The sequence below is a fragment of the Trachypithecus francoisi genome, unplaced genomic scaffold (assembly GCF_009764315.1).
Source record: "Trachypithecus francoisi isolate TF-2019V2 unplaced genomic scaffold, Tfra_2.0 Lachesis_group16, whole genome shotgun sequence".
Lineage (NCBI taxonomy): Eukaryota > Metazoa > Chordata > Mammalia > Primates > Cercopithecidae > Trachypithecus > Trachypithecus francoisi.
In genome coordinates, this window is record NW_022681461.1 from 20,434,534 (window position 1) to 20,459,249 (window position 24,716).

General features: G+C 37.3%; 1 protein-coding gene across 1 annotated transcript in view; it reads right to left on the reverse strand.

Moving 5' to 3' along the window:
- VPS13A (vacuolar protein sorting 13 homolog A) overlaps positions 1–24,716 on the reverse strand; it is a 254,826-nt gene that overhangs the window by 142,558 nt on the left and 87,552 nt on the right. Inside the window, 5 exon segments of the mRNA XM_033237043.1 lie at positions 89–168; positions 3,772–3,928; positions 4,372–4,526; positions 6,955–7,039; positions 19,616–19,754. Coding sequence (XP_033092934.1) covers positions 89–168; positions 3,772–3,928; positions 4,372–4,526; positions 6,955–7,039; positions 19,616–19,754 — 616 coding nt within the window.

Below are 24,716 nucleotides of genomic sequence, written 5' to 3' on the forward strand. Positions count from 1 at the left end.
ACTGAATAATACCAAACTTATAAAACTTGATTATAACATTTCAGCTGCATACTTACCATATTAAGCAGATATAAATGAAACTGCTTACCTTTACATATTCCAGCGTTAACAGGTCTTCCATTGTGTTATCCAGGGTTGTAACCAAATAAACTGGTTTCCTGTTTTCATCTAAAAATAATTTTTTAAAAATTATCTTTTCATAGGAAAGGTAACTGAAAATAAATGCAAGCAATCTTATTAATTATGTAATTGCAAAAGAAGGTTTTCCTGTATGAGTTCTGGACCTTGGATTCTACCTTATTCAAGTCAAGTAAATTCTTTGTTCTTTAAACTCTAAAAATGTAATTTCTCCTCACAATTCCCTTACCTCCTCATGTGCCACAACACTGAAGTCTCATACCCTTCTAAACCTAGATAGGAGGTAAGGTAAGAAAAATAGTAATCAATTAAAGAGAAACCAGAATGGTTTTTAGGAAGAATGAAAGGGCAGGAAGAGAATTCTGGCCCTGGATCACTGAAATAACTAAAAAGGAAATCATCAGAGTCCTTGAAAACCCAGCTGTTCAGAAGACAGAACAGGAATGAGATGAAACAAAGTTTTCTGCGTATTAGTTTAGATTAAAATAAACCCTATTACCATGTAGTCAATCTTTATTAGTTATATTGATATGGACAGGAGACAGGGAAATACTGGGTAGAAAAGGGCAGTTCCCCAGCAAAGGTCCCACCCTCAAGCCTAAAGACTGGAGGCCCTAAGTGAGAACAAGCATTTCTGTTTTCGCACCTGAAAAGTTGCCTTTTGGCCCACCATACCCACCATCCTGTGCCCATGTAAGCCCAAGGCCTTAGTGAGCACAGATACAAGCATCTGAGCATTGAGAAGAGCAGAGGAACAGAGTGGTGGATAGTGGCAGAGAGTGGCGGGGTAGCATGGCAGAGAAAGAGAGAAGAGGAAGGACATCTGGATGCCGAGGGGAGTTCAGCCAGCGACAGTCAGAGAAGAGTCCATCTGCTGGACGGCCCAACCTTAGCGGGAAGACCACTTCCCACCGCATCCCCCACTTCCGGCTCCTCATCCATCTCGCTGAGAGCCGCCTCCACCACTCAATAAAACCTTGCACTCATCCTTCCAGTGCACATGTCATCCGATTCTTCTGGTACACTGGGCGAGAACTCAGGCCATCACACTGGCCCCCTGCCCTTGTGATAAGGAAGACAGTCTATTGAACTGATTAACAAAAGCCGTCTGCAGATGGCAAAGTTGAAAGAGCATACTGTTAACACAGCCCCTTGGGCTTTAGGAGTTGCAGACACCTACCCCTAGATGCTGCCCTGGGGCCGGAGCCCAAAAGCACTCCCCACAGCCTCTGCACCTGCCCACGTGCATGCTCCCCCTAGAGATGTGCACACCCCTGTGGCACGTCCTGCGAGGGGGATTAAAGGAACTCTCCCATTTTAATATTACTGTTTCTGCTCAAAATGTGCTATACTAAGAAAACCACTGTAGAAGAGAATTTATAAAAAGCCTTTAAAACTCTCATCACCAAATGACTTACGGTTGCTAGAAAATTAGTATCTAAAGACTGGAAGAAAGGACTACAAACTAATCATACAATTCCTGAGGAAAAAAATGCCACAAATTGCACAGAGTCCTCCAAACCCAATGCTTAGCACATAAATCTGTTTTCTACTGCAAGTGCTAGCCACACTTGAAGCCTTAAAAAAGTTCTCACTTTGTTTACACATTTATTCATTCATTGAACAAGCATTTACTGATCATTTACTTTGTGCAAAAAACTGCTATTCACTCCCTCTAAGAAAACAGAAACAAAAATATTACAGAAATAAGCACAATAATAACTGTATACTCTTTTTTCTGTTTGCAAGGATTTTTTAATCCTTTGTTCTTGGGAAAACAAACATAAGAATAAACATAAAAATTAGTAACTGCTATAAAGTTCCTGGGTTATTAGGGAACACTGTCACATTGGTTTGCTTTTCTTTCCAATTACTAGAGCAAACTGTTTCTTGATGTTTTAGCAATCATGTTCCTTGGTATTTACCCAGTGAAACTGAAAATTTACGTCTACACAAAAACTTTGATTCAAATGTTCACAGCAGCTTTATTAACAATTGGTAAACCTTGGAAGCAACCAAGATATCCTTCAGTACATGAGTGGATAAATAAACTGTGGTACATCCAGACAAGAGTATCATTCATTGCTAAAAAAGAAATAGGCTACCCAGTTATGCAAAGACATGGAGGTAACTTCAGTATATATTACTAAGTGAAATAAGTCAATCTGAAAAGGATATATGTGATTCCAAATATGTGACATGCTGGAAAAACTATGGAGACACTAAAAGGATCAGCAGTTGCCAGGGGTTACAGTGGGAGGGAGGGACAAATAGGTGGAGCACAGAGGATTTCTAGGGCAGTGAAACTACTCCACATGAGAAGGTAATGGTAGATGCATGTCATTATACATGTCCTAACAGAAAGTATAACAGCAACAGTGAACTTTAAATTGCGGACTCCTGGTAATAATGATGTGCCAGTGTAGGTTTATCAATTGTAACAAATGTATCACTCTGGTGGAGGATGTTGATAATGAAAAAGCCTATGCAGGTGTGGGTACAACGAGTATATGGAAAACCTCTGTACCTTCTGCTCAATTGTCCCATGAATCTAAAACTGCTCTAAAAAATAAAGTCTATTTAAAAAATTTTAATTCCACCTCTGCTCATACATAATATTACTATGCTACAAAGGAGTTTAATGAAATGAAACTGGTGTCCTAATAATTCCCTCTACTGTTCACAAATATCTTTCAAGAAAAAATCCAAAAAATAGAAATGAAGAAATATAAATACAATCCTCCTAATTACCTAACATAGGAACCAGAACACTTCCTTAGGGATCATATATCCATTATGATTCTGGAACACAAAAGGTTTGCAGTAAGCAGAACACTGCCCTCTGCCCCCAACAAAGATACCTACACTCTAATCCCCCGGAATCTGAGAATAGGTTAACTCATACAGCAAAAGGGACTTGGAAGACGTGATTAAGGTTAAGGTTTAAGGTATATTATCCTGGATTATTGAGGTGCGTCCAATCTAATCACTGGAGTTTGAAGAGTGGAAGCAAAAGGCAGAAGAGGAGGTTAGAGATATGGCAACATGAGGAGTATCCGATGCCTTGTAGTGGTTAGCAGCTAGGTGCAAAAAGCAACAGAGGCCTAAGGGCAGCCATCTGCTAACAGGCAACAAGAAAACATAGACTTAAAGCATGTGTAAATGAATCTTGCCAACACCTGACTGAACAACAAAATGGACCCTCCTCTAGCGCCTCCTAAAAGGAAGTCCTACTGACACCTTGAGTTTTGCCCAGTGAGACTTGTGTCAGACTTCTGCCATACAGAACTTTAAGATAATAAATTTGTGTTGTTTTTAAGCACACTAAGTTTGTGGTAAATTGTTAGAGCAACAATAGGAAACTAATTCAGTGTTCCAATCCTCAGTTAAGTAGATTTAAAATTCAACCATTACCATCTGACTTTCCATAATGAATAAAATTATCTTCATTTTATCTCCGGTGTACCCACCAGATTACCAACTATAAAAGTTAAAGATTGACTAAAAATGGAATGGTTCTCTGAGAATATTTTGGCAAATGTACTGATTCGGAGCCTAAAGAATTGAAAACTCTCTAGCAGGTAGTCAAACAATGAAATTAATTTATTTATTTTAAAAAATAGAGATTCTCACCCAAGTATTCTGGGCATTTTAAGCAGAACTCTTTCAAAAAGGCATTTGCTTTCAAATCGTATGTTCTAATCTCAATTTCTGTGCCCAATCCTAAAACATGAATTTCTACTACAGATAGTTCACAATCTCCAACAAGGTGATAAAACTCGATCAAAACCTGGAGAAGAAAGAAAAAAGAAACTACCAGTACATAAAACAAAAACATGTTTAGTGCATAGTGGTTACATGTGAATATATGAGGTATACATACAATTGATATATTATTATCTAAAATTTAGGAGAGATTTTATACTCACACAGACATAAAATACACACACAACATAAATAATCGTTTTCACAAAAACATGTATTGAATACCCACAATATATCATTTAAACCCCTCATTCTTGATTAAGGAAGTTAATCTTATTAAAAAAATAAAAATAAAAAGAAGAGAGTGAAGAAGAATCACACAGCCAAGTCTGGATTTAGTTTAATTAGAGTGAAAAAGATAGTGGGATGAAAAAGATAGTGCTTATTAACAATGAGACTATATCGTAAGCTGTAAATAGTAGAAACAGCAAACAAATTAAGCCATGTCAATTTCACCATAGTACCTACCTTTGGTACTTCAAATCGTATTTTAAACGTAGTCATATTTACTGAACAATCCTGCTTTTGTAACTTTCTGGTTCGAATACTTTTAACTCCAGTTGGGAACTGAAGAGGTTCTTCCAAGGGACTACATGGTGCATCAAAAAATTCCTCCTCTGAATCTAAATTTCACAGAACATTATTTAAGTCAATAATTAAAATGATCAATTTAACAGTATTTCAATATTTTTCTGAAATAAATATGAACACAAAAACACTAAGGCTCTCTTTTAAATATCAAATATAAACATGAGAATCAAAATAAATTGAAAATAATACAGACATTACTGTACTTTTTTATTGTCAATTTTAAACAAAGGGATACTGTACTTTTAAATAACATTCTTGGCGACTAAGCAGCATGGAACATTATAAGATGTAATCTTTAGCTGAAGAAGCCCATCTTTTGAAATCATTAGTCTATTTTAAAATTGCTTAAATTTTACAGGAAATGCCAATGCCAATGATATACACACCATGAATACTCAAAGTAATGTGTTAATATGCTCACTCTACCTGGATAGTGTAACAGGACTTAGGTATAAACTCTGCAATATTAGCAGCAGAGTTTGAATGAAGTAAACTGAAATCAAGCACTGCTTTGTATACGTATATACATACAAATATAGTATATGTATATACACGTTGATGTACATACATACATGTATTGATATTAAAAAGGACTAAAAAGCATTAGATAACTTAGCAAAACCAATAAAACAAGGTTTAAATGAAACAATCAGAAGTATATCCCTAATAAACTAAGCTTGAAATTAAAGTAGATGATCTCACAAACAACTTCTCTCCGGTGACTATAAAAAAAAAAAAAAAAAATTCTTCTCTAAGAAACCAAGAATCGGCCAGGCATGGTGGCTCATGCCTGTAATCCCAGCTCTTAGGGAGGCCGAGTTGGGCAGATCACGAGGTCAGGAGATCGAGACCATCCTGGCTAATACGGTGAAACCCTGTCTCTACTAAAAATACAAAAAATTAGTTGGGCGAGGTGGCGGTGCCTGTAGTCCCAGCTACTCGGGAGGCTGAGGTAGGAGAATGGCATGAACCCAGGAGACGGAGCTTGCAGTGAGCCAAGACAGCGCCACTGCACTCCAGCCTGGGCGACAGAGCAAGATTCCGTCTCAAAAAAAAAAAAAGAAAGAAACCAAGAATTGACATGGCAATTTCTGTTATTTAACATTTATCAATTTTTAAAGTCTTAAAAACATAGACATACACCTTTTCTTTCTAATATGGTCATTAAAAAGCAGATATTTGGTATCAGAATAGTTATAAATTTTTATATGTAAATGTAGATAATTATTAAGATGATTCTCCTTTAATAATATTTTAAAAAATGTTTTAAATATACTATAGCAAAATTTTCCAAATAACTAAAAAACACATTAGAAATTAAGACATCTATGAAGTTTTGTGGCACTTTTTAACTCACAGTCAAATAAAGATAATTAACTTATTAGTGGTCCCTGTCACTTTTTTTTTTTTTGATTCGGACTCTCGCTCTGTCGCCAGGCTGGAGGGCAGTGGCACGATCTCTGCTCACCGCAACCTCTACCTCCTGGGTTCAAGCGATTCTCCTGCCTCAGCTTCCCTACACTACAGGTGTGCGTCACCACGCCCAGTTAATTTTTGTACTTTTAGTAGAGACGGGGTTTCACCATGTTGGCTAGAATCGTCTCAATCTCTTGACCTTGTGATCCACCGGCCTTGGTCTACCAAAGTGCTGGGATTACAGGCATGAGCCACTGCACCTGGCTGGTCCTTATCATTTTGAGTTCAACTTTATGCCAAAAAAATCCCATTGCAAAAACAACTTTAAGGAATTGTGCTATTTTAAGTAAATTTTAGTTAAAATTTCCTGAAAATATACAAATATTTGCTATTGCCTGAAATTTCTTACATGACTATTGAAGACCAAAATATGCCACTCGAAAACATGACTTTTTGGCATAAGGATTATTATACTAAGTCAATTATTTTGAGAAACAGCAGACAGGAAAAGCTCTGAAGACAGATCCTAAGTTTCCCTTTTGTAAGGGAAATTAACATTTATAAGAGAAATCTACCCTGTAAAGGTATCTTCCTTTCTGTTCCAGGGAAGATGACTCTTACTCACAAGACATTCTTATCAAAAGAGAAAACATTGACAAATCTGCGTAAGAAACTTTACCCTTGTGCACCATATGTTCTGGTCGCCTTCCCATATACCTTGCCTCCCCAGCAACCCCTATCCCTGAAGCTCAAAACCTCTTTTCCTTTGTTTAAGTCCAAACTGGTATATAAACCCAAAATTAATCACCACCTTGAGTTACTCATCCCTGAGTTTCTTGCATGTACCCGTGAAATATGAATGCCAGTAAATCTGCTTGTTTTCTCACGTTAATCTGTCTTTCATTCATAGAACCTCAACCAATAACCTAGATTTTAAAAGGAAAAGATATTTCCCTTCCTCTGTGTGGTCCTTTGAGAAAAATATGCCTCAAAACAGAAATTTTAATAAAGTAAGAAAAATATCCTTAAGCAGTTTCATTTTACCATCTTCAGAAACAGACGGAAGTTCCAAGAGAGGAATTATTTTCTGTGAAATCTGTGATGTTCCCAAAGAAGTAGATGTTTGAATCTGAAAGAAAAGTAATTCACTGTTGATTAGCGCAAAAATGTTTATTCACCGCTTATTCCAAAGATGTTTATTCACCACTTATTTCAAAGATGTTTATTCAAAGTTCTACAACAGTTTTGACAAAAAGCTATCCAATTTGAATTAACTGAGAACATATCAGGTCTAAATTAGAAAAATAAATTATAAAATGCAGATTTTAAAGAAGTAGTTTTACAATTTTAAGGCTAAATAAAAATTGTAGAACTGTTGTAATAATGTCCTTGATGACAGGCTTTGAGTAGAAAGAGATCTTATATTTTAACTCAACACAGTATTAAATCAGGACATCTGTGAGGAACACACAAGTCACAATACCTAAAGCCTCTAGAATTGGGGAATTCAGTTTTATTTTTAATCTCTGAAAGATACTTCAGGAAATTTACTTTTCTACAGTTTGGGGAAATAGAGCACATATAAAAACAAATTTTACAGTTTAAAAAATAATAATAAAAGACCCATCTGAATTTTCCAACCCAGCCAAGCAATAAAACATTACCATATCCTGACCTAGAAGCATCTTCTTATGTGTTCCTCCTGGAGCTCATTCCTCCTTGTCACGCTCCCTACCTCTCATCATGATCTTGCTTTTATTTAGTTGTTTGTACTACAGCACCTATGAATGATTATCTAAATAATACGTCATTTACTCCTGCCTCTTTCCAAACTGTAGCATATATGACATACATTTTCCCATGACTTCCTTCTTTTACAAAACCATGTTTAAATTTTAGCCACACTCATAGCTTACTGAATTTTACTGTGACACTGCATTGCACTGAGGAATAAACCACTACTTATTTGTCCACTATACTGTTGGTGAGCATTTGTGTTGCTTACAGAGTTTTGCTTTTGCTTGTATGCTTCTCATATATTCTAGATACAAGACTGGACTTGTAAAAATATTTTTGCAAATATTTTCCCCAAGAGGATGGTTAGATGGTTTGCCTTTTCACCTTTTTTTACAAAGTCTTTCAAAGAGCAGAAAAATTTAATTTTTATAAAGTCCAATTTATTTTTTTTCCTCCTGATATAGGTGCTTGTGGCTAAAACTTCCCCAAAGAGTAAAATTATATATGTTCACCTTAGCACTATCAAACCATTTTCATAAGTGGTGATAAGACATTATACTAACACCAGCAGCACAGTTTCTGTATCTCCATATCCTCACAATGCTTAGGGTGTTCGAAGATTTTAAATTATATCAGTCTCACTGGCCATGTCATTCTAGTTTTAGTTATAATTTCACAAATGCATAATGGTTACATATCATATCAAACACAAACAGCTTCCTTGGTTATTTGTGTTTCCCCTTCTGTGAAATTCTGCCCATTTTGGAAAGCAGCAGCAGCATTTTTTTTTTTTGAAGTATATTATAATCTACTACACAAAGTACATAAACTCTAAAGTTCAATACATTTTCAGAAAGTAAACACACTCAACCGACCAACTACCCAGGTCCAGTACGAAACATTACAAGCAACTCATAAGCCTCCCTTAAGCTCCTTGCAATCATTAGGCATCCCCCCAAAAGTAACAACTATGTTACCTTAATTTCAACTTTTAATGTTTTGAAATTTTTGTATCTTACATTTATTAGTGAAACTGGGCTATTCTTTTCCTCTTCTATAATGTAGTTGTTAGGTTTTAGGAAACAAGTTTTGTTAAGCTCTTAAAGGAATTTGCAAGTAACCCTGCATTCTATTCCCTAAAATACCCTGGAGTCTTGAGGGAAGCTCCCCCGATTCTCGATCACTGCCCATCACTGCTACATGTACTAGTATTTTTTTTTCCTGAGTAGTATTCTACATATGAATATACTATTTTTTCTTATCCATTCACTTCTGGATAGACAATTGGGTTTCATGCAACTTTTTACTATTATGAATAACCCTACTATGAGTATTCTAGTTCAAGTCTTTTGGTGGGCATATGACTTCATTTCTCTTGGGTAAAAACCTAGGAGCAGAATTCCCAAGTTATATGGTAAGTATATACGTAACCTTATTTTTAAAATCTACCAAACTATTACAAAGGGTTATGCTATTTTCAAGTTTCACAAGTAACGTGTGAGTTTTAAATCCCTGTCATGACAATACCTTGACATGGTATTATCTTTCTTCTCACTTTTAGCCATTCTAACCATTGTGCAGTAGTATTTCTATGTAGCTTTGATTTGCATTTTTCTGGTGAGTAACAAAGTCGAACATCTTTTCATGTTATCTGTTTAGTCATTTATTATTGAGCTGTTAGTCTTCTCATATATTCTAGATACAAGACTGGACTTGTAAAAATATTTTTGCAAATATTTTTCCCAAGTGGATGGTTAGATGGTTTGCCTTTTCACCTTTTTTTACAATGTCTTTCAAAGAGCAGAAAAATTTAAATTTTATAAAGTCCAATTTATTTTTTTTCCTCTTGTTATATTTGCACTTTTTATATCCTAAGATATCTTTACCTACTGCCAAGGATTCAAACATTTTCTCCAACATTTTTTGTTCCAGAAACTATACTTGTGGACTTTATACTTAGGTCTACGTTTCATTTCAAGTTAAATTCTGCTTATGATTAAGATAAGGGTTGAAATTAATTTACTTTCCACATGGATATCCGGTTGTTTCGGCACCATATGTTGAAAAGTTGATCCTTCCCCCACTTAGCTAGGCTGGCATCTTTGTAATAAATCAAATACATATTAACCATATATTGTACAATTATTATTATAATTTTTTTTTGAGACAGATTCTCCTGTCACCCAGGCTGGAGTGTAGTGGCACAATCTCGGCTCACTGCAACCTCCACCTCCCAGGTTCAAGTGATTCTCATGCATAGCCTTCTGAGTAGCTGGGACTATAGGTGTGCACCACCACGCTAATTTTTATATTTTTAGTAGAGATGGGATTTCATCATGTTGGCCAGGCTGATCTTGAACTCCTGGCCTCAAGTGATTTGACAGCTGCAAGGAGAACAAGACTGTGCCTTCAACATTTTACTTACAAATCTCCACAGTTAAATATCCAAGTTCATCACTAGAACATAATTTAACCAAGATCTTTGGTGCTTTATAACAAGGACCACATTCCCTTCAATGTCAAATAACATGTTCCTCATTTCCACTTGAGGTCTCACCAGAAACAGCTTGAACGTCCATATTTTATATCAACAATTTATTCAGCGATAGAATCTAGGTTTTTTTCTAACATGTACCTCAAAATTCTTCCAGTCTCTACCCATTACCCAGTTCTAAAGCCACTTCCACATTTCTAAGTGCTTGTTAAGCAACAACTCACTGCTTGGTACCAAATCTATATGAGATAGGCAGAGCTGCCATAACAAAATACCACAGACTGGGTAACTTAAACAACAGAAACCTATGTTCTCACAGTTCTGGAGGCCACGTCTATCATTAGCTTACAGATGACTTCCTTTCTGTGTCCTCACATGGGCTTTCCTCAGTGTGCATGCATCTCTGGTGTCTCTTTGTGAGACCAAATTTCCTTTTCTTATAAAGACACCAGTCAAACTGGATTAGCGCCCACTCTAGTAGTCTCATTTTAACTTAATCACTGCTGTAAAGAATCTATCTGTAAATACAGTCACAATGTGAAACAGCAGAGTTAGGGTTCAGTATATAAATTTTGAGAGACACAATTCAGCCCATACACTATGTACAAATTTAACAACATATATTAACGAACGGATGCTTAAGCTACAAATCACCAATTTTTAAGAACTTAAAAAGACCTAAGCAAATGGAAAGATACACCATGTTAATGAATTGAGAGACTCAATACTTCTAAAATGTTAATTCTCCCAAATTCATGACACAATTTCTATCCAAATCTCAGCAGAAATTTTTGTGGAAATTGATAAGTTGATTCTAAGAGGCAAAAGAATCAGTCGAAAACATTTTGGAAATACAAAAAGTTGGAGGACTAACCTTTCTGGATTTCAAGACATTAAGCTATAGTATAATTAAGACAGTATGATATCAACAAAAGGACAGAAACAGGTGGAAATGGTAGACACAGAAACCACTGGAAAAGAACAGTCTGAAATAGACTGACACAGTCTATTTATAGTCTGTGTCATATATAGTCAACTCAACAGTAAAAGAATAGTCTTTTTAACAAATAAAATGGAAATAACTATAAATGCAGATGTAAAACTAGAAAGAGGATCCCATCACATGCACCGCATAGAAAAATTAAATGGATGAGACACCTAAGTATAAAACCTAACTCTAAAAAATTTCCAGAATAAAGACATAGGGAAAAATCTTCTTGATCTTAAATTAGGCAAAAATTGCACAGATGTGATACAAAAAGCTCAATATCTGGAGCAAATATTGCTAAATTCAATTGTATTAAAATTAAACTTTTGCTCTCCAAAAAACAGTTAAAGAAACAAAAAAACTCACCAACAGACTAGGAAAAGAATATTGTAAAACACTAAAGTGAACACTAAAGTGTTCAGGAGTAATGGGACATTAACTCACTTTTTCTTTTTTTTTTTTTTTTTGAGACGGAGTCTCGCTCTGTCGCCCAGGCTGGAGTGCAGTGACTCAATCTTGGCTTACTGCAACCTCTGCCTCCAGGGTTCAAGCGATTCTCCTGTCTCAGCCTCCTGAGCAGTTGGGATTACAGGTGCCCACCACCATGTCTGGCTAATTTTTGTATTTTTAGTAGAGATGGGGTTCCACCATGTTGGCCAGGCTGGTCTCGATCTCCTAACCTCAAATGATCTGCCTGCTTCTGGCTCCCTAAGTGCTGGGATTACAGATGTGAGCCACCACACCTGGCTAGTAACGTACTCGCTAACAGACTGAGGATAAAACTCGTTTACACTGGTGGCTGGCAAGATGGCTGAATATGAACAGCTCCAACCTGCAGCTCCAGGCAACATCAATACAGAAGGCTGGTGATTTCTGCATTTCCAACTGAGGTACTCGGCTCATCTCATTGGGACTGGTTTGACAGTGGATGCAACCAACGGAGGGTGAGCTGAAGCAGAGAGGGGTTTTGCTTCACCCAGGAAGCGCAAGGGGTCAGGAACTCCCTCCCACAGCCAAGGGAAGCCCTGAGGGACTGTGCCATGAGGAATGGTGCACTCTAGCCCAGATACGACACTTTTCCCACGGTCTTTGCAACCCACAGACCGAGAGATTCCCTCAGGTGCCTACACCAACAGGGCCCAGGGTTTCAAGCACAAAACTGGGCAACTATTTGGGCAAACACCAAGCTAGCTGAAGGAGCTTGTTTTCATACCCCAGTGGCACCTGGAATGCCAGCGAGACAGAACCATTCACTCCCTTGGGAAGGGGGCTGAAGCCAGTCTTGCTCAGCGGATCCCACTCCCATGGAGCCCAGCAAGCCAAGATCCACTGGCTTGAAATTCTCTCTGCCAGCACAGCAGTCTGAAGTCAACCTGCGACACTGGAGCTTGGTGGGGGGTGGGGCATCCCCACTGCCAAGGCTTGAATAGGCAGCTTTTCTCTCACAGTGTAAAATAAGCCATCTGGAAGTTGAAATTGGGCAGAGCCCACCACAGCTCAGCAAAGCCCCTGTAGATAGACTGCCTCTCTAGACTCCTCCTCTTTGGACAGGGCATCTCTGAAAGAAAGGTAGCAGTCCCAGTCAGGGGCTTATAGATAAAGCTCCCATCTCCCTGGAACAGAGCACCTGGGGGAAGGGCCAGCTGTGGGCGCAGCTTCAGCAGACTTAAACATTCCTGCCTGCCAGCTCTGAAGAGAGCAGCGGATCTCCCAGCACAGGGCTCGCACTCTGCTAAGAGACAGACTGCCTTCTCAAGTGGGTCCCTGACCCCCATGCCTCCTGACTGGGAGACACCTCCCAGCAGGGGTCGACAGACACCTCACACAGGACAGCTCTGGCTGGCATCTGGTGGGTGCCCCTCTGGGGCGAAGCTTCTGGAGGAAGGAACAGGCAGCAATCTTTGCTGTTCTGCAGCCTCCACTGGTGATATACAGGGAAAGAGGGTCTGGAGTGGACCTCCAGCAAACTCCAGCAGACCTGCAGCAAAGTGGCCTGTTAGAAGGAAAGCTAACAAACAGAAAGGAACAGCATGAACATCAACAAAAAGGACATCCACACAGAAACGCCATCCGAAGGTCACCAACATCAAAGACTCAAGGCAGATAAATACACGAAGATTAGGGAAAAACCAGCACAGAAAGATTGAAAATTCCAAAAACGAGAATGCTTCTTCTCCTCCAAAGGATCACAACTCCTTTCAGCAAGGGAACAAACTGGACAGAGAATGAGTTTGCACAATTGACAGAAGTAGGCTTCAGAAGGTAGGTAATAACAAACTCCTCCGAGCTAAAGGAGCATGTTCTAACCCAATGCAAGGAACCTAAGAACCTTGAAAAAAGGTTAGAGGAATTGCTAACTAGAATAACCAGTTTAGAGAAGAACATAAATGACCTGATGGAGTGAAAAAACACAGCACAAGAACTTTGTGAAGCACATACAAGTATCAACAGCCGAATCGATCAAGCGGAAGAAAGGATATCAGAGACTGAAGATCGACTTAATGAAATAAAGCATGAAGACAAGATTAGAGAAAAAAGAACGAAAACGAACAAAGCTTCCAAGAAATATGGGACCATGTGCAAAGACCAAACCTACATTTGATTGGTGTACCTGAAAGTGGTGGGGAGAATGGAACCAAGCTGGAAAACACTCTTCAGGATATTATCCAGGAGAACTTCCCCAACCTAGCAAGACAGGCCAATATTCAAATTCAGGAAATACAGAGAACACCACTAAGATACTCCTCAAGAAGAGCAACCCAAGACACATAATCATCACATTCACCAAGGTTGAAATGAAGGAAAAAACGCTAAGGGTAGCCACAAAGAAAGGTTACCCAAAAAGGGAAGCCCATCAGACTAACAGCGGATCTCTGCAGAAACCCTACAAGCCAGAAGACAGTGGGGGCCAATATTCAACATTCTTAAAGAATAAAGCAAGTTTTTAGACACCTACAAAGAGTCTTAGACTCCCATACAATAATAGCAGGAGACTTTAACACCCCACTGTCAATATAAGACACATCAACAAGACAGAAAACTAACAAGGATATTCAGGACTTGAACTCAGCTCTGAACCAAGCAGACCCAACAGACATCTACAGAACTCTCCACCCCAAATCAACAGAATATACATTCTTCTCAGCACCACTTCACACTTATTCTAAAATTAACCACGTAATTGCAGGAAAAACAAGCCTCAGCAAATGCAAAAGAATGGTAATCATAACAGTCCCTCAGGCCACAGGGCAATCAAATTAGAACTCAGGATTAAGAAATTCACTCAAAACCGCACAACTACATGGAAACTGAACAACCTGCTCCTGAATGACTACTGGATAAATAATGAAATTAAGGCAGAAATAAGTAAGTTCTTTGAAACAATGAGAACAAAGACATAACATACCAGAATCTCTGGGACACAGCTAAAGCAGTGTTTAGATGAAAATTTATAGCACTAAATGCCCACAGGAGAAAGCGGGAAAGATCTAAAATTGACACCCTAACATCACAATTAAAGAACAAGAGAAGCAAGAAGAAACAAATTTAAAAGCCAGCAGAAGACAAGAAATAACTAAGATCAGAGCAGAACTGAAGGAGATAGAGACATGAAAAACCCTTCAAAAATATCAATGAATCCAGGAACTGGTTTTTTGAAAAGATTAACAAAATACATAGACCACTAGCCAGACTAATAAAGAAGAGGAGAGAGAAGAATCAAACAGATGCAATAAAAAATGCTAAAGGGGATATCACCACTGATTCCACAGAACTATGAACTACTATCAGAGAATACTATAAACACCTCTAGACAAATAAACTAGAAAAATCTAGAAGAAATGGATAAATTCCTGGACACATACACTCGCTCAAGACTAAACCAGGGAGAAGTCGAATCCCTGAATAGATCATTAACAAGTTCCAAAATTGAGGCAGTAATTAATAGCCTACCAATGAAAAAAAGCCCAAGAGCAGATAGATTCACAGCCAAATTCTACCAGAGGCACAAAGAGGAGCTGGTACCATTCCTTCTTAAACTATTCCAAACAATGGAAAAAGAGGGAGGGATTCCTCCCTAACTCATTTTATGAGGCCAGCCTCATCCTGCCACCAAAACCTGGCAGAGACACACACAAAAAAGAAAATTTCAGGCTAATATCCCTGATGACATCAATGTGAAAATCCTCAATAAAATACTGACAAACCAAATCCAGCAGCACATCAAAAAGCTTAATCCACCACAATCAAGGTTGGCTTCATCCCTGAGATGCAAGGCTGGTTCAACATACGCAAATCAATAAAAGTAATCCATCACATCAACCGAACCAATGACAAAAACCACATGATTACCTCAATAGATTCAGAAAAGGCCTTTAATAAAATTCAACACCCCTTCATGCTAAAAATTCTAAATAAACTAGGTATTCATGGAATGTATCTCAAAATACTAAGAGCTATTTATGACAAAGCAATAGACAACATTATACTGAATGGAAGCATTCCTTCTGAAAACTGGTACAAGACAAGACTGCCCTCTCTCACCACACCTATTCAACATAGTATTAGAAGTTTTGGCCAGGGAAATCAAGCAAGAGAAAGAAATAAAGGGTATTCAAAAAGGAAGAAAGGAAATTGAATCGTCTCTGTTTGCAGATGACATGACTGTGTATTTAGAAAACCTCAATGCCTCAGCCCAAAATCTCCTTAAGCTGATAAGCAACTTCAGCAAAGTCTCACGACACAAAATCTATGTGCAAAAATCACAAGCATTTCTATACACCAATAACAGACAAATAGAGAGCCAAATAATCAGTGAACTCCCATTCACAATTGCTACAAAGAGAATAAAATACCTAGGAATCCAACTTACAAGGGATGTGAAGGACCTCTTCAAGGAGAACTACAAACCACTGCTCAAGGAAATAAGAGAGGACACAAACAAATGGAAAAACATTCCATGCTCATGGATAGGAAGAATCAATATTGTGAAAATGGCCATACTGCCCAAAGTAATTTACAGATTCAATGCTATCCCCATCAAATTATCATTGACTTTCTTCGCAGAATTCGAAAAAACTACTTTAAATTTCATATGGAACGACAAAAGAGCCAGTATAGCCAAGATAATCCTAAGCAAAAGAACAAAGCTGGAGGCATCACGCTACCTAACTTCAAACCATACTACAAGGCTACAGTAACCAAAACAGCATGGTACTGGTACCAAAACAGAGATACAGGCCAATGGAACAGAACAGGGGCCTCAGAAAAAACCCCACACATCTACAACCATCCGATCTTTGACAAACCTGACAAAAACAAGCAATGGGGGAAGGATTCCCTATTTAATAAATGGTGTTGGGAAAACTGGCTAGCCATATGCAGAAAACTGAAACTGGACCCCTTCCTTACACCTTATACAAAAATTAATTCAAGATGGAGAAAAGACTTAAATGTAAGACCTAAAACCATAAAAACTCTAGAAGGAAACCTAGACAATACCATTCAGGACACAGGAATAGGCAAAGACTTCATGACCAAAACACCAAAAGCAATGGCAACATAAGCCACAATTGACAAATGCGATCTAATTAAACTAAAGAGCTTCTGCACAGCGAAAGAAACTATCATCAGAGTGAGCAGGCAACCTACAGAATGGGAGAAAATTTTTGCAATCTACCCATCTGACAAAGGGCTAATATCCAGAATCTACAAAGAACCGAAAAAAATTTACAAGTAAGAAACCAACAACCCCATCAAAAACTGGGTGAAATATATGAACAGACACTTCTCAAAAGAAGATATTTATGCGGCCAAGAAACATATGAAAAAAAGCTCATCATCACTGGTCATTAGAGAAATGCAAATCAAAACAACGAGATACCATCTCATGCCAGTTAGAATGTCTGTCATTAAAAAGTCAGGAAACAACAGATGCTGGAGAGGATGTGGCGAAACAATGACGCTTTTACACTGTTGGTGGGAGTGTAAATTAGTTCAACCATTGTGGAAGACAGTGTGGCGATTCCTCAAGGATCTAGAACCAGAAATAACATTTGACCCAGCAATCCCATTACTGGGTATATACCCAAAGGATTATAAATCATTCTACTATAAAGACATATGCACATGTACGTTTAATGCAGCACTGTTCACAATAGCAAAGACTTGGAACCAACCCAAATGCCCATCAATGACAGACTGGATTAAGAAAATGTGACACATATACACCATGGAATACTATGTGACCATAAAAAAGGACGAGTTCATGTCCTTTGCAGGGACATGGATGAAGCTGGGCACCATCATTCTCAGCAAAGTAACACAGGAACAGAAAACCAAACACTGCAAGTTCTCACTCATAAGTGGGAGTCGAACAATGAGAACACATGAAAACAGGGAAGGGAATATCACACACCGGGGCCTGTTGAGGGGTGGGGGGCAAGGGGAGGGATAGCATCAGGAGAAATACCTAACGTAGATGCTGGGTTGATGGGTACAGTAAACCACCATGGCACGTGTATACTTATGTAATAAACCTGCATGTTATGCACATGCATACCGTGACTTAAAGTATAATTTTAAAAAAAAAAAGTTATTTACACTATTTTTGGAATGTTCCAAGTTTGAAACTACTTCAAAAGAAAAGCATTTAAACATGAGTAAAGAACCCTCTGTACCCCCCCCAAAATGGAGGGAAATGAGAATATATTTTTTTCTTTCTGAAATTCTCTTGGAAAGGGAAAAGTCACATGATACAAGTCTAGAAATCATGAAGGAAAAAAAAGTTGACTATGTAAAAAATAAAATGCTTTTGCCTGGCAAAGATAAATTTCTATATGAGATAAAAATCAAACAACAAAATGAGGAAAAAACAGGAATTTTAAATGACAAGCAGGTTATTTCCTTAATTAGACAACCATAACCCAATAGAAAAAAAGACATGAACAGCAGTTTCCAAAAGCAGAAATTAAAATAGTAAATTTAGGAAAGTATGTTCTACTCATTTAAAAAAGCATATCAAAACCAGAAGATCACATTTTTCACTTCGAATACAATTTTAACATTTGCTAATACTCAGTAATGAAACCAGAGAAAGATATTCATTTACTGTTAGCAAACTATAAGTTAAGCAAATTTGGGCTGGGCACAGTAGCTCACACCTGTAATCCCTGTACTTTGGGAGCCCAACGCAGGCAGATCACTTGAGGTCAGGCTTTTAAGACCTGCCTGGCCAACATGGGGACACCCTATCTCTGCTAAAAATACAAAAATCAGCTAAGTGTAGCGGCACGCACTTGTAGTCCCAGCTACTTGGGAGGCTGAGGTGGGACAACTGCTGGAACCTGGGAGATGGAGGTTGCAGTGAGCCAAGATTGCGCCACTGTACTCCAGCCTGAGCAAATGAGGGAGACTTAGTTCCAAAAAAAAAAAAATTTTTTTTTGGCAAAATAATCAAAATTCAAAATTCACATACTCTTTTATTTAACAATTCCATTTCTAGGAATTTATTCTATGAATAAAAGTATAAGTAAATATATATATACAAGTATATATATATATATATGAGGAAGTTCAAAGCAGTATTTATCATAAATGTAAACGCTCATAATGTGAATATTCATCAAAAGGAGATATATTAAGCAAAAGATGGTATATGCAGAAAATGAAATACTACATCACCATAAACAAATGAGATAGATCTGTATGTGCTAACGTAAACATTTATCTAAGGCACATATGATAATAATAGTAAAAATAATACAGATTCAGAATAGTGAGTATAATGATTTCATTTAATTTTAAAAATATAAGAATACAGGCCAGGCACAGTGGCTTACACCTGTAATCCCAGCACTTTGGGAAGCCGAGGCAGGTGGATCACAAGGTCAGGAATTCAAGACCAGCCTGGCCAAGATGGTGAAACCCCGTCTCTACTAAAAATGCAAAAAAAAATTAGCTGGGCGTGGTGGCAGGCACCTGTAATCCCAGCTACTCAGGAGGCTGAGGCAGAGAATTACTTGAACCCAGGAGGCAGAGGTTGCAGTGAGCCAAGATTGCACCACTGTACTCCAGCCTGGGCAACAGAGGGAGGCTCTGTTTCAGAAAAAAAAAAAAAAAGAATATATACATGTATGTGTACATACACATACTACATACACACACACATGCATATGCATGTTCTTGTGCATATCTGTACTAGTATACGCCATAAATATATTTTGAAAAACTAGAGAAGCAGTAGTTAACAGTGTTATCGCTCAGGAAAGGGATTGGAGGCTGCAGAAATTAGGAAAGTCAATTTATTATTTTATATCTTTCTTAACTATAATTTTTACCATTTCAGTTTGTCTCTTAAAATGTAATTTTCTTAATGTCTATTCAAAACAAATTGCAAACTGTCTTACATAAAATTCCTGTGATTGTTTCAAATACTATTAGTGAACTTTCTTAATTCATGCTTATATTAATTTTGAAAATAACATTACCTGGAACGATTTGACAGGGGCAGATACTTCAGTTACTGGTTCAGGTTTTGGAATGCTTTCAACCAATTCCATAATCCCTTGTAGTTTTTTATCTGAGATCCGTAAAGAAATAAGAGGTAACTTTCCAAAAATCTTGAATCTGTTTTGAAAAGATAAAAATAAGTAATTATAAAGGAATTATTCTGATTTAAGTGCACTAATTAAAAAGACTCTCCTCAAATTATCTGAATCAAATGTGATTTTAAACACTAAATATCTCTATTCCAATTTCCGTCTTACCTTATTAACCAGTCTCATTAGATGGGCTAACCTCATTATTTTTCAGAAGTTTATGTTCTTATTTCATGTAATGTCCTTCTACTGTTTACTGTATACAATGGACAATTACCACTAATCAAGTGTTTCTCATGTGACAGGCATTGAAGAAAGCACTTTACATGCATTATTGTAAACAGTCCTCACAATCTATGAGGCAGACAACCTACTTTTGCTCTCTATTTAAGTTCCTATATGTACATGGTTCCTATAAGAAAACTAAGGTTTGGCCGTGCAAATAGCCTGCTCACGAGACTATACAGCAAAGATCATGGGACAAAATCACATCAGAGTGCTTTATTAGTCTTTTAACTGCCTTGACAGTCTCCTCTTAGAGAGAGAGAAAGTTTTCACTATCAGATAGAGAGAGTTTTCACACCCCATTTTTATCCCTGCATTTTCCCTAAAAATTACTTTTTCCATGTATGCACACTGATTACTTACGTTATCTTTCTAAAACTGTACTGGAGTCCTACAGAAAATTACAAGCTTTCTTTTATTTCCAATACCCTAAATATTTGTAATTAATCACAAGCATAGTAGTTTAACTTTGTTAAACATTATGAATCGATCCTCTTAATGCACGTAAACTTATTTTCACTTTATTGAAAAATCTGCAAGTTGTGCAATCTAAAGATGCTGGGTACCAAAACAGTACCTACCAAATAGCAAATATCCTTTTATTTGCCTTCAAATTAATGCAGCTCAATTTTCAAGGGAATGTTCCTGACACTCGTGGAGTTCCAGGATTTAACATATCATATCCACTTTATATTGCTCACAATACTATAAAATAGAAACCAAATAAATTCTAAGATTTCATCTTTCTAAGTTAAGTCATTGTCATTTCTGGCCTGTATTTTAATTATACTAACCTATAAGCTGGTCCGAATCTATAACCATTATCAATCTTTATTACATTATTATAATCGGCTATTTTAATTCCTGCTATGCTATACATATTTCCTGCATCACAAGACTTAAATTCTTCCTAATCATATACTGATAGAGCAAGTCCAAATGAAGATAAAAGTTGCACTTTTCTCCCCTCAGAGAAAGATCACCTACTTTTTCCAGTACCCTGTAACTTACCAAGAAGGAAAATATTTAAACTATGCTTAAAAATATCAATTCATAGTCATATGTTTACAACAAGAAATCACACAGATCTTTAATCTTTATCATCACAGAAGGAAAAACTTCACAAGAATAGTAGAAAAGAGTAAACAAGCAGGGGATATAAGGAGGGAGGAATGAAAAGACTTAAGCCTTTTCTCTAAAATTGAACCGTATCTAAAGCTGGATTTGAAAAAAACAAGGGAATACACAGCATGGTTTTCTTTCCTTCTGTCTCTTAAACCAAATTCCAGGCATTCCTCTTCCGCAAGACTCTCAGTGCATGCTTTGATTTTCCAAGAAAAGAAAATCTAGGAGAGTAAGATTTAGAGCCCTGGACAATGTTTGTTATAGAGTCACTATGAGGTAAAGGTCAACAAAAAAGGGTGTGGGTCTCTCCCTCTTATATGTTAAGTATGGTAAGTATTAAAAACAATGTCCATACCATGTACCATACAGGAAAAGGCCAGGGTCTCTCTAATTCCCTCTATTCTTCCTGGTACACTTTAGGCATGAAGCCTTCTCATGTTGCCTTGCTAGTATAGCAGCTCTCCTGGAAGTGTCTGGTAGATGTTAGATAAGAAAAGCCTTTGGTTAAATTTTAAAATAGATCTGTGCCTGAGATTTGAATATTTGTAAGGGAGAAAAAAAGGTGCTGTTATAAGGAAGAAGTTAAATGGCTACCTACAGTCTAAAACTACTTAGATAATAAATCATCTAAATGGCCCAGTCTTAGTTCAAGAGACTTCTCTACTTACGATCTCAGGCACATAGCTTCCCCTAACAATGAAATATAATAATCCCAGTAAACATAAATACATGGACGAATATAAAACAAACGTTATTAGAATTTTGGTTTATAACTCTACTATTTATTTTCTACATAAGTTAAAAGACAAATGCATAAGAAATAATTATAATTCTTTGTTAATTGGTATAGAATATATAAAAATACAATGTGGGACATCAATAAGATAAACTGGAGGGGGCAAAACAGGAAACAAGTAGAGTTTCTGCATGCAGTTGAACCTAACTTGGTATCAACTTTATTTTTCACTTTTTAAACTTTGTGTCACCCAGGCTGGAGTGCAGTGGCATAATCACAACCCACCGTAGCCTCAACCTCCTGGGCTCAAACTATCCTCCCACCTTAACTTCCCAAGTAGCTAGGACTATAGGCATGCACCACTACGCCCAGCTAATTTTATTTATTTATTTATTTATTTATTGTAGAGACAGGGTCTTCCTATGTTGCCCAGGCTGGTCTCAAACTCCTGGCCTCAAGCAATCCTACCAGCTCGGCCTCTCAAAGTGCTGGGATTACAGGCATAAGACTATGCAACCTGCCTCAATCTTAAATAGACTGTTATAGCCTGGACAACACAGCAAGACCCACCTCTACAAAAAAATTTAAAAATAAGCTGAGTGTAGTGGCCTGTGCCTGTAGCCCCAGCTACTCAGGAGGACAAGGCAGGAGGATCACTTGAGCGCAGGAGTTCCAGGCTGCAGTGAGCTACAACCACATCACCGTACTCTAGCCTAGGCGACAGAGCAAGACCCTGTCTAAAAAAACAAAGAAATAATAAATAGATTGTTACAACTTGAGGATATGATACATAATCTCCATGGTAATCACAAAGAAAATATTTGTACAATGTATGAAACTGGAAATGACAGAGGAATCAAAGCACGTCACACACAAAAATCCACTGAACACAAAGGGCAGCATTAAAGGAGGAAACGAGGAATTAAAAAAGCTATAAGACATACAGAAAGCAAATAACAATATGACAAAAGTAAGTCCTCCCCTTCTGTATTTACTTTAAATGTAAATATATTTTTTTCTCAATTAAAAACTTAAAATGACAAAATGGATTAAAAAACAGGATGCAAGGCCGGGCGCGGTGGCTCAAGCCTGTAATCCCAGCACTTTGGGAGGCCGAGGCGGGCGGATCACGAGGTCAGGAGATCGAGACCATCCTGGCTAACACGGTGAAACCCCGTCTCTACTAAAAAACACAAAAAACTAGCCGGGCGACTTGGCGGGCGCCTGTAGTCCCAGCTACTCTGGAGGCTGAGGCAGGAGAATGGTGTAAACCCGGGAGGCGGAGCTTGCAGTGAGCTGAGATCCGGCCACTGCACTCCAGCCTGGGCGGCAGAGCGCGACTCTGTCTCAAAAAAAAAAAAAAAAAAAACAGGATGCAAGTACATACTGTCTACAAGAGGTCACGTTAAATCACAGGAAACACACAGGTTAAAAGTAAAAAAAAACTGAAGAAAGACATTCCATGCAAATAATCACCAAAAGAGAGCAGGCATGCCTATCACAAAAACAGCCAAAATAGACTGCAAGTCAAAAACTGTTACAAGCAATAAAGAAGGACATTGTATAATGATAATGAAAGTATAACTTCACCAAGAAGACATAACAATTATAAACATGTATGTGCCAAACATCAGAGTTCGAAAATACATAAAGCAAGCACTGACAGAATTAAGAGGAAGAAACAGACAGTTCCATGATAATAATGGGAGACTTCGATATCTCACTGTCAATACACAATAGAACCACCAGGAAGTAGATTAATAAGGAAACAGGGGACTGGACCAATAAAATTGACTAACTGGACCAAAATGATGTATATAGAACACTCCATCCAGCAAAATAGACGTTTTTCTCAAGTGCATATGAAACATTCTCCAGGACAGATTATATGTCAGGTAAAAAAACAAGTGTCAAAAAATGTCTAAACAGTGAAATCATAGGAAATATCTTTTCCAATAATGATGAAATGAGTCTAGAATGCAAGAGTAGAAGGAAAAGACATAGAAGTCACAAGTGTGTAGAAATTTAAAAACGGATGGTTAAACAAGCAACGAGATCAAAGAAATCACAAGAGAAATTAGAAAATAACTCAAGACAAATGAAAATGAAAATACAACATACCAAAATTCATAGGATGCAGCAAAAGTCTGCCAAAAGGGGACTTTATAGCTATAAACACCTACATTAATAAAGAAGAAAGACCTAAAATCAATAGCCTAACTTTACACCTTAAGGAACTAGAAAAAGAACAGCAAACTAAACCTAAAGCTAGCAGAAAAAAAAAAAAAAAAAAGGTGAAAGCAGAGATAAATAAAGTACAGAAAAACAATAGAGAAAAAAATTAACAAAAATGTGAGTTGGTTCTTCAAAATGATCAAGACTGAAAACCTTTAGTGAGACTGAGAAAAAAAGGGAAAAGACAATTTAAATCAGAAATGAAAGTGGTTAACATTATTACTCATTTTACAAAATAAAAAGGGTTGTAAGAGAGAGACGATTATAAACAATTTTACACCAACAAACTGGATAATCTAAATGAAACAAATTCCAAGAAACACAAATCTACCAACACTGAATTATGAAGAAACAAAATCTGGATAAACTACTATGGAGATTGAATCAGTAATCAAAAACCTCCCAACAAAGAAAATCTCCCATGATCTGATAGCTTCAATAGTGAATTCTCCCAAACAATCAAAAACCAAAGAGGCAGAATACTTTCTAATTCATTTTATAAAGACAACATTACCCTGATATCAAAGCCAGACAAAGATACTAGAAGAAAATAAATCTGCAGTCTAATATATCCGAAAAATATTAATGCAAAACTCAACAAAAGCACAA